Consider the following 11,826-nt stretch of genomic DNA (forward strand, 5'->3'; position numbering starts at 1 on the left):
TGGTATCAAAAGCGGCACTAAGGTCTAGGAGCACGAGGACCGATGCAGAGCCCCGGTCTGACGCCATTAAAAAGCCACTTTCACAAGTGCAGTCTCAGTGCTATGATGGGGTCTAATACCAGACTGAAGCGTTTTGTATACATTGTTTGTCTTCAAGAAGGCAGTGAGTAACAGCTTTTTCTAACATTTTTGAGAGGAATGAGAGATTAGATATAGGCTGATAGTTCTTTATATTTTCTGGGTCAAGGTTTGACTTTTTCAAGAGAAGTCGGAAGATTTACAGTTTGGTGTAGCTCAATTGCCGTTCCAATTTTCTGGAAGCTTGCTTCAGAGCTCGGGTATTTTCTGTAGACCAAGTAGCTAGTTTCTTATGACAAATGTTTTTAGGGGTGCAACTGAGCTACAGTTCATGTGTAGCAGAATCATAGTTAGCTGTTCTCCACTGAGCTACAGTTCCTATGTAGCAGTATGTAATTCCAAATATTTTTGGACTCATCCGAGAAATGGTGACCTTTAACTACAAGTACAATGATGCAGTTCGCCAGTCTCGCGATATGTGAGTGCCGGTTTCTCGCCCCTGTATTATAGCTGCGGAAACCCCAATCATTCTTCCTTTCTCAACATGGCACCGAAGGCGAAGAAGGAAGGTTCGTGAATCTGTACATTGTTTTCCCGTAAAGTCAGATAAAATACACAACCACGTATGTTCTATGTACATGTTTACCAAGATTAATATATAGCTATATTATACCGATGAAAATCACAGACGTGCTTATTTTGTCTACGGTCACTAAATGTGGAACGGTGCAACCGGCTGGCAGCGACGTTAGGCTATGCTATTTGGCTAACTTCAACGTTGGCTTATCTATCATTTCTAATTCCTCCTTTTTAAACACTGGACTCCGGTGTCTGTGTGGTATAATAATCATTGTTTCTAAGGCCCTGTTAAGTTGTGCACATGTTGATTTAGTCAGGTCCGTATTAACGCAGATGCCCCATAGTGCTGTGTGGCAGAGACATGTGCAGTTGAAGCTGGGCTTAATGTTAGCGAGCTACTACATTTGATGGGACCGAAACGTTTAAATTATTGTACAAGTACATGATCTACTATCAAAATGCCCATTGTGTTGTCATAACTAGCTAGTTAACGTGCTTCAGTTGATATAGTTGATGTGACTACCGGGTCTAGTCGTCATGTAACGTTATTAAACCGAACACCAGACCGGGTGTGCGTCATCGCTCAAGACACGCAGGCTGAAATATCAAAATTAACAATTAAACTATTCATTTTGGGACATTTTAGCAAGCTTGCTGTTTCTAGCTGCTTTGTTTTGGGATATAAACATGGGGTTTAGTTTACCTTAAATCCATACAATGTGAAACTTAACTGTCTTTATAGGACTTACAATGATTTCAGAAGATCGGCTTTAGAGTTTGCTGTAGCTCCTAAAGTATTTAGCAACAGAATAAACTTCCTGACGCCAGTCTATTTGTTTGCATTATGTTTCAATGTGTTGTGTATTGAAAGTGTTTTCTCTTGCTTTTTTTCATGCAATGTTTGACTGTAAATTCAACATTGCTTCAAATTGTGTAAACCATGAGCCATGAATGTCTGTCACATGTTATATTTAGAAAAATATCAACGTGGCCCAAAAATAAAATTATCGATTTTAATTGCTTAACAAGTAATTTTTGTCTTATGGCAGCCTGGAATTTGGTTTCAAGTAGACCTACAGATTATACCATTATTTAAACGTGAAGTTGAAAGTTAAGTGTTGTTTCCATGTGCCTACTATGTTAACGTTTAGGTTATTGGTTAGGGTACTGTGAAATGTGAGCTTTTAGATAACACTAACAATGGACTTGTTGGTGGTTTAGCAACACAACCGAGGTGTGCACAACTATGGGGATTAACTGGGTTGATTGTTGACATGCAAACTATATTTGGTCTCCAATGTTTGTGCAAATTAACTTGCATTTAAAATAATCAGACCTTGTCACATACACATCGTTGGTAGTTGGTTGGCTAGCTAGATAATTTTAGCCATATTAGCATTGACATGAGATCAGTCTCAACGCCTCTCATACATGGATTCCCCACATGGCAGTTTCTTGACATCCAGAACCTCAACTGGCTGACTTCTGCCCCATGGAAGTCCCCACATCGTTTTCATGTAGTTGTCCGTTAACACATCTTACAGGTAGAAATATTGGAAGCATCTCTGGTGTAGCTAATGGTTTAATACTTGGGAAATTGTCGATTGCATATGCAATGGTGTCAATATTTTTTTTTAATGGGTTTTACCTTTATTTAACTAGGCAAGTCAGTTAAGAACAAATTCTTATTTTCAATGACGGCCTAGGAACAGTGCGTTAACTGCCTTGTTCAGGGGCAGAACGACAGATTTGTACCTTGTCAGCTCGGGGGGTTGAACTTGCAACCTTCCGGTTACTAGTCCAACGCTCTAACCACTAGGCTAGCCTAATTATAAAATTGCTCGGTTATCTTTGCTTGTTTATAACATTGCAAACTTATTTGACTATTTACAGTGCATTCGGCTGTTATTCACACTGCTTCCCTAGTCCACATTTTGTTACGTTACAGCCTTATTCTAAAATGGATTAAATACTACACACTACCCCATAATGACAAAAGCATGAACTGGGTTTCAGACATATTTACTATTGTATTAAAAATATGAAACAGATACCTTATTTGCATAAGTTTTCAGACCCTTTGCTTGATGTTTCTAGAACTTGATTGGAGTCCACCTGTGGTATATTAATTGGACATGCTTTGGAAATGCACACACCTGTCTATATAAGGTCCCACAGTTGACAGTGCATGTCAGAACAAAAACCGAGTGATGAGGTCGAAGGAATTGTCCGTAGAGCTCAGAGACAGGATTGTGTTGAGGTACAGATCTGGATAAGGGTACCCAAAAAAACATTATTTACCTTATTTAAGTAAGTATTCAGACCCTTTGCTATGAAAATTGAAATTGAGCTCAGCTGCATCCTGTTTCCATTGATCATCCTTGAGATGTTTCTACAACTTGATTGGAGTCCACATTTGGTAAATTCAATTGATTGAACATGATTTGGAAAGGCACACACCTGTCTATATAAGGTCAGAGCAGAAACCAAGCCATGAGGTGTAAGGAATTGTCCTTAGAGCGAGACAGAATTGTGTCGAGGCACTGATCTGGGGAAGGGTACCAACACATTTCTAAAGCATTAAAGGTCCCTAAGAACACAGTGGCCTCCGTCATTCTTAAATTGAAGAAATTTGGAACCAAGACTTCCTAGAGCTGAACACCCAGCCAAACTGAGCAATCAAGGGAGAAGGGCATTGGTTCAGTTTCAACTTCCACCTGACTGCTGCTGCTCTAGTTTCAACTGTTCTGCCTTATTATTATTTGACCATGCTGGTCATTTATGAACATTGAACATCTTGACCATGTTCTGTTATAATCTCCACCCGGCACAGCCAGAAGAGGACTGGCCACCCCACATAGCCTGGTTCCTCTCTAGGTTTCTTCCTAGGTATTGGCCTTTCTAGGGAGTTTTTCCTAGCCACCGTGCTTCTCCACCTGCATTGCTTGCTGTTTGGGGTTTTAGGCTGGGTTTCTGTACAGCACTTTGAGATATCAGCTGATGTACGAAGGGCTATATAAATAAATTTGATTTGGTTCGGGAGGTGACCAAGAACCTGATGGTCAGTGACAGAGCTACAGAGTTCCTCTGTGGAGATGGGAGAACCTTCCAGAATGACAACCATCTCTGCAGCAATCCACTAATCAGGCCTTTATGGTCGTTGCCAGGCGGAAGCTACTCCTCAGTAAAAGGCACATGACTGCCCGCTTGGAATTTGTCAAAAGGCACCTAAAGGACTCTGATCTTGAGAAACAAGATTCTCTGGTCTGATGAAACCAAGATTGAACTCTGCCAGGCGTCACATCTGGAGGAAACCTGGCACCATCCCTACAGTGAAGCATGGTGGTGGCAGCATCATGCGGTGGGGGTGTTGTTCAGTGGCAGGGACTAGGAGACTAGTCAGGATTGTAGCAAAGATGAACGGAGCAAAGTACAAAGAGATGATTGATGAAAACCTGCTCAGGACCTCAGACTGGGGAGAAGGTTTACCTTCCAACAGGACAATGATCCTAAGCACACAGCCAAGACAACACAGGAGTGGCTTTGGGACAAGACTCTGAATGTCCTTGAGTAGCCCAGCCAGAGCCCGGACTTGAACCTGATCAAACATCTCTGGAGGGACTTGAAAATAGCTGTGCAGCGATGCTCCCCATCCAACCTGACAGAACTTAATTAAGATCTGCAGAGAAGAATGGGAGAAACTCCACAAATACAGGTGTGTCAAGCTTGTAGCATCACCCTAGAAGACTCAAGGCTGTAATCGCTGCCAAAGGTGCTTCAACAAATTACTGAGTAAGGGGTCTGAGAACTTGTGTAAATACGACAAATTTCACATACTGTTGTGCAAATGGAATAGACAACAGGTGGAAATTATAGGCAATTAGCAAGACACCCCCAATAAAGGAGTGGTTCTGCAGGTGGTGACCACAGACCACTTCTCATTTCCTATGCTTCCTGGCTGATGTTTTGGTCACTTTTGAATGCTGGCGGTGCTTTCACTCTAGTGGTAGCATGAGACGGAGTCTACAACCCACCCAAATGGCAGATAAATTTGAACATTTATCAATTTGATTTCCATTGATAATTTTTGTGATTTTGTCAGCACATTCAACTATGTAAAGAAAAAAGTATTTAATATTTCATTCATTCAGATCTAGGATGTTATTTTAGTGTTCCCTTTATTTTTTTGAGCAGTGTATTTCAGTTTTAAAATATTTTCAAAAACTGTTTTTGCTTTGTCACTATGGGGTATTGTGTGTAGATTGACTGATTGGGCGGACTATTTAATCAATTTTAGAATAAGTCTAATGTAACAATATGTGGGAAAAGTCAAGGGTCTAAATACTTTCCGAAAGCGCTGTATATTCATTCACCTATGATGTTTTTGGCTGTCACAGGAGATACAAATTGTCGTTGTATATTTAGTGGAGATTCTGTATGTGTTAAGTGATGGAGGGCAAACCGTGATCTAATGAGTTGTTGCACCAGTGGTCTGAGGCAGGTGTTACCTGTGATTTCAAGTGCAACATTAATAAAGACTGTTTTGCGAAATGGCAACCTGTTCTACCGATGAACGTAGCCTGAAGATGTTTTGGGGAAATCTGTCCCAGAACACTGTTAGGTTTTTAGATTCCCCGTTAGACCGTGGTCCATGATGGGGCGACTACTTCGTTCTTCTGCTCAGAGAAATCAATGTGAATTCCTACTCAAGTCCCCCATTCCTGTTAGATTTCTTCGTACCCGGATTTGGTGTTTAGATGCCTGGATGATAGAAATCTGTTTTAACATCCCCCCCCACCCACTAACCAGTTAATGTTCCCTGTCCTTGTTAGCAGTCCCTGCCTAACGTCTTGTCTCCCTCTGTAGCTGTCCCTGCCAAGACCGAGGCCAAGGTGAAGGCCCTCAAGGCCAAGAAGGCTGTTCTGAAAGGAGTCCACAGCCAGAGGAAGAAGAAGATTAGAACCTCCCCAACCTTCCGCCGCCCCAAAACCCTGCGCCTCCGCAGACAACCCAAGTACCCCCGCAAGAGTGCCCCGCGCAGAAACAAGTAAGTTTAAAATGATACAGTACATGCACACTTGTTTGACTTGTACTTTGTGAAAGTGCTCTATACAGAATATTGTCTGCTAGGAGGGATTCCCTCCTTATAAACCACTGGTGGTTCAGGTCAGCTTGTCTACTAGGGGGGATTCCTTCCTTTTAAACCACTGGTGGTTCAGGTCAGTTTGTCTGCTAGGGGGGATTCCCTCCTTTTAAACCACTGGTGGTTCAGGTCAGTTTGTCTGCTAGGAGGGATTCCCTCCTTTTAAACCACTGGTGGTTCAGGTCAGTTTGTCTGCTAGGGGGGATTCCCTCCTTTTAAACCACTGGTGGTTCAGGTCAGCTTGTCTACTAGGGGGGATTCCTTCCTTTTAAACCACTGGTGGTTCAGGTCAGTTTGTCTGCTAGGGGGGATTCCCTTTTAAACCACTGGACTGTAAAGCAGGACAGCAGACAACATGCTGGTCTCAGCTAAAGGCTGTGTAGGTAAGGTCAGGCCCATATTCACCGTGTCTGAGTAGAAGTGCTGCCCTAGGATTTCTCCAGTCTAATTCAACATGATCTAGAAGTCCAAATGGATTGTCGATCAGAACTCCTCGATCAGAACTCCTCGCTGCTTTGTGGACATGGTAATACTGCTCCTTCATATGTAGGTCCTCTCCTGCAAGGATGCAACATGTTGGCTTGCAGAGGGGCCATTTGAAGGATTTAGATTGGCTCCTAGGTTTAAAGTTTGGATCACACTGGTCTAATGAACTGCTCTCCTTACCCCACCCTTCCTCCTCCCTTTCCACACATCTTCCTCCTTTTTTCTCTCCCAGGTTGGACCACTATGCCATCATTAAGTTCCCTCTGACAACAGAGTCTGCCATGAAGAAGATCGAGGACAACAACACCCTCGTCTTCATCGTAGACGTCAAGGCCAACAAGCATCAGATCAAACATGCAGTCAAGAAGCTCTACGACATCGACGTGGCCAAGGTCAACACACTCATCCGGTAAATAACAATTTAATATATCCTAATCCTGACATTACTAACCTGAATGTAGTCCAGGATCACTACCGCTAAACTGACTTGTCCCATTAGACTCCATAGATACATGCTGTACTGCCTGCTTGTCTGACCTGGCCACCTAGTACATTTGCCCATTACTTTTGTAGCTGTAGTGGAGTTGGTTTAATGGATGCCTCCATGTTGAGCCGTGAGGTCAGAGTAGGGGTTTGAGGCGATCTGACAGAATAGAGGGTGACCCCATTTAGTCTATTGCTTGCTTGATGGGCTATTCGTCGACCCAAGATTTATTTAGTCGAGTAGTCGCAAATTGATTATTTTCCCATGGTGCACAAGACAGCGGTCTGATTTGCTCCTTTTGGGGGCTGACAACAGCTCTGGTGGATATTCCTGCAGTCAGCATGCCAATTACACGCTCCTTCAACTTGAAACATCAGTGGCATGTGTGATGTAACAAAACGGCACATTTTACAGTGGCCTTTTATTGTTCCCAGCACAAGGTGCACCTGTGTAATCATGCTGATTAAACAGCTTCTTGATATGTCACACCTGTCAGTTGGATGGATTATCTTAGCAAAGGAGAAAGGCTCGCTAACAGGGATGTAAACAACTTTGTGCACAAAATTTGAAAGAAATAAGCTTGGAACATTTCTGGGATTTTTTATTTCAGCTCATGAAACATGGGACCAACACTTCACATGTTGCGGTTTATATTTTTGGTCAGTGTGTGTGTTTATATAGGCTACTGTATCAATCATGTCATCACACTGCATACGAGTCATTCATAGTTTTGAAATTAAATAACGGGAGCTTTTAAATAATTATCCTAAACAATAAATGAACAGCAATTCACAAATGCATGCAACTGTTTTTAGTCTTTGCTGTAATATAGGCTTTATTTTCTCGTTAGAACAGACTTATTTCTTTAACACTTGCACCAATACACTCCGTTGTCTGGATCTCCAGTATTTTCCACAACTAAATCAAATGTCTTCCACAGATCTGACTTCCCCTTTCCCTCCTGTTCACCCAGTAAACATTCCCCCCATTACGAGTCTTTTTCACGTCCTCCGCATCATTTTGTTGTTACCGCATTGAGTTTAGACCCAATTTATTGATGTGATTATGATAGGCTCTAAGTCAGGCCCTATTGGTCACCCGTGATATGTACATGTTTAACGTAAAGAGAGCAAGGGTTGAGGCAATAGAATGTTTTTCTTAAAACAAATGAGGGATTTCGTTAACACAACCTTTTAGTCAGAAACAAGTAAGAAAGTAAATAGCTATAATTATTTTTCAACCTCAACCCCAGCAGCACCATAAACAGTTTCTGTGATGCCTGTTCGCTGCAGCACGGAGGAGAGACGTGTGCCGGTCATACAGGCACTCGCTGTCAGGTTTTAACACCATGTGGCCATAAGACGCCTGGCTCCAGGGGAGTCTGATTTAATCAAACTGTGAGCTTTAAGCATTAGACAAGCTCAGTGCATATAGTTGCGTTTATCCAAACATGGGGTGTCTATGTATGAAAAAATACATCTTAAAATAGATTGGTCGAAAGAATTGACAACTTTCGGTCGACCAATATTTTTGTTCGGGGACAGCCCCAAGCTGGTTGAAGATACCCAGTGAAGAGTTATTTAAAGGAACCTCTTATACAATTGGGAAATGGGAGTTCTTTATCCCACTGACATCTGAAACACAAACGAGGCCAGACGTTCTAACAATCCTCTCTCCTCCAAGGCCTGATGGTGAGAAGAAGGCGTATGTCCGTCTGGCTCCAGATTACGATGCGTTGGATGTTGCCAATAAGGTGAGACTGACGGTAACGTCTCAATAGCCTCCTGCGGTATCACCAAAATGTCAGCCCCCCCCTCCAGTCGTACCCAGCAGCCCCCCTCCAGTCGTACCCAGCAGCCCCCCTCCAGTCGTACCCAGCAGCCCCCCTCCAGTCGTCCCCAGCAGCCCCCCTCCAGTCCCACCCCCAAGGCGTATGTCCGTCTGGCTCCAGATTACGATGCGTTGGATGTTGCCAATAAGGTGAGACTGACAGTAACGTCTCAATAGTCTCCTGCAGTATCACCAAAATGTCAGCCCCCCTCCAGTCATCCCCAGCAGCCCCCCTCCAGTCATCCCCAGCAGCCCCACCCCCAAGGCGTATGTCCGCCTGGCTCCAGATTACGATTCATTGGATGTTGCCAATAAGGTGAGACTGACAGTAACGTCTCGATAGCCCCCCACCCCCAACAGCAGACATTTGTATTGTAACCCAGACTAACTCACCTGATTCAACTCATCTAGGTGAATAGTTGACAAGTTTAATCTGGTGTCCTTGTCCAGGCTCCAACAACAGACCACCTTCACTGTGACTCATTATAAAAATACTGTTTATAATGATGCTTTATAACTGCCCTATGAATCCTGGCTAATACCTGTCTTGTCTGTTCCAGATTGGCATCATATAAACGGCTGCTGGGGAGATGTACAGAGGAATAAAAGTTTGTAAAAACGTACCGCTCTCTTGTCCCGTATGTTATTGGTTGATTATCATCTGTTCTGTTTGGTGGGATGTTCTGATGTGAGTTCTCTATAATATTAAATACATCTGTTATAAAGCTACACACATCCCATGACTTGCAGGTGACTGGTGCAAGAAATTAACTAACAATTAATGGATGGATACCTGCACAATTTATATTTCCGTTTTGGTGTTGAAATGTTGCACAATAAAACATGTGCATCCTTCAGTCTGCAGATATCTTTATTATATATAAACTATCAATACAGCAGTATGTCGACACCCCTTCAAATGAGTGGATTCAGCTATTTCAGCCTAAAATCGAGTAACACCGCCATGCAATCCCCATAGACAAACGTTGACAGTAGAATGGCCTTACTGAAGAGCTCTGTGACAATTAAATGTGGTACCATCATAGGATGCCACCTTTCCAACAAGTTAGTTTGTCAAATGTCTTCCCTGCTAGAGCTGCCCTGATCAACCAAGTGCTGTTATTGTGAAGTGGAAATGTCTAGGAGAGTGGTAGGTCACAGAGCGCGATCGCTGAGTCATGTACCACGTCTGTCGTCGGTTGCAACACTCACTAGAGTTCTAAAACGTCTCTGGAAGTAACATCAACACAATGACTTTGCCTGGAGCGTCATGAAATGGGTTTTCATGGCCGAGCCCAAGACCACAATGCGCAATGCCAAGCATCGGCTGGAGTGGTGTAAACACTTGCCGCCATTGGACTCTGGAGCAGTGGAAACGCGTTCTCTGGAGTGATGAATCGCGCTGCACTCCTGGCAGTCCGACGGACAAAACTGGGTTTGTCGGATGACAGGAGAACGCTACCTGCCCCAATGCATAGTGCCTACTGTACATTTTGGTAGAGGAGGAATAATGGTCTGGGGCTGTTTTTCATGGTTCGGGCCCCTTGGTTCCAGGGAAGGGAAACCTTAATGCGACAGTATACAATCACATTCTAGATGATTCTGTGCTTCCAACTTTGTGGCAACAGTTTGTGGAAGGCCAGTTTCTGTTTCAGGGAGTCTACTTGCTGAGGCTTCATCATGGTAACGCACACCTTCCACTCCCTGAGCTGGGGTGTCATGGTAACACACATTCCACTCCCTGACCTGGGATGTCATGGTAAAACACAGACGAACAATATGTTCATTCTCTCTACACTCTGTCTGTGTATAATGTAAACGATCATTATGGTTCTGAGACGGAGCTTCCTGTTGATTTAAACATAGACGTGACCAGGGTGATGGGAGTCTTCCTAGCACAGTTGCGGTCAGTACTGGTGTGTTTACATCAACATCGACCAGTCAGGTCCCCTGTGATACAACTCAGTATTAAACGTCCATCCATGTCTGGGGACGTCGACGTGGAAACTGGCCACTAGGGGAAACTGAGCGCTGTTATGCTGATAGGGTGCTGTGGACAGCAAGAGTGGAAGTACGTGCCTCTGATGCTAAAGGTTGAATATTTGAATGTAGTGTAGAACAGAAATTTTTGTTAAATAAGAACTTGTGTGAACTCTATCCATTCTATTTCTATCTGTAAAGTTCAGAACCATTACATGTCACTGAATACAACCAGGCTTTGCAGCAGTCTGAAACCACTGGAGGCAGGGAGAAGTTGCCATCACCATGGTGATGTTGAATGTTCATGTTTTTCTTACACGTCTCTTGCACTGTAATAACAGGGTTTGGATTGTTTTTAATGTATTTATGTTTGAAAAGACGTTTCACTAAAAGCCAATTTATGCTTCATCCGAAAGTGTGGTCGGAGGCGCAATATAGATTGTATGAAGCAATTGCGGAGCCTCCTGTGGCCAAATTGAGCTCCGCACCACATCACCGTGCGCATCAAATTTCGTAACAATCATTGACGTGATTAGTTAACAGGTGAGGGCGGGAGGTCCTGTATAAACACAAACTCACTTTCTTCACAACAGCTCTGCAAAAAAAGTATGTTTGCTCTGACTTCTGCAGAGGCCGCATTTTAGTAAATTATTCTTGCTTGAACAGTAGCTAAGATTATATTCCGTTGTGGTCGTTGCAAAATAACTATTTTGGATGCAGCAGTTGTTTGCTAGAATGCTAACGCTCATTGATACTGTATAGGGTATAGCAAAAGTTAGCCAAAGAGACATTTTACTAGTGTTAAGTATGATGCAGTTGATTTGTGATGACAAACATATTAAGCAGGACTTAATATAAAATATGTAAAATGCACTCATAAGCAACATGCAAATAGAGAATTCCCCCTTGTTCTGCCACCAATTTCCTCCAAAAGAGAATGAGGTGGCCAAAGTAAGGGTTGTACAGAGCATTTCATATGCAGCAGCTGTGAAAAGGGTTGAGGATTTGAATGGTGCACCAGAGGAGTCGAGTCCGAGGTAGTTGATAAGCCTACACTGCAGGATCCTGACCTTGTGGACGTTGTGGCAATTATAACTGTGGTAATTAATGACACTGCCAAGGTGGACAGAAGGTCCAGGAAGATAGAAATCCTAGTGATTGCTGCTGAGCGGTTCCGTGCGCTGAAAGATTTCACAGCAAAGGAGTTACATGGAATATTGGCAAAATCAGTCCCATCCTCTCAGGT

At 43.2% G+C, this 11,826-nt stretch overlaps 1 protein-coding gene across 1 annotated transcript; it reads left to right on the top strand.

The window, feature by feature from the left end:
* The first annotated feature begins 544 nt into the window (after positions 1-544).
* LOC109882808 (60S ribosomal protein L23a) lies at positions 545-9,457 on the top strand. Its single transcript, XM_020474892.2, has 5 exons — positions 545-647; positions 5,524-5,704; positions 6,519-6,695; positions 8,454-8,523; positions 9,161-9,457. Exons 1-5 carry the CDS (start codon positions 623-625, stop codon positions 9,173-9,175), a joined length of 468 nt encoding a protein of 155 aa, XP_020330481.1. The 5' UTR covers positions 545-622; the 3' UTR covers positions 9,176-9,457.
* The last annotated feature ends 2,369 nt before the right edge of the window (positions 9,458-11,826 follow it).

This window comes from Oncorhynchus kisutch, linkage group LG28, assembly GCF_002021735.2.
Source record: "Oncorhynchus kisutch isolate 150728-3 linkage group LG28, Okis_V2, whole genome shotgun sequence".
Classification (NCBI taxonomy): Eukaryota; Metazoa; Chordata; class Actinopteri; order Salmoniformes; family Salmonidae; genus Oncorhynchus; species Oncorhynchus kisutch.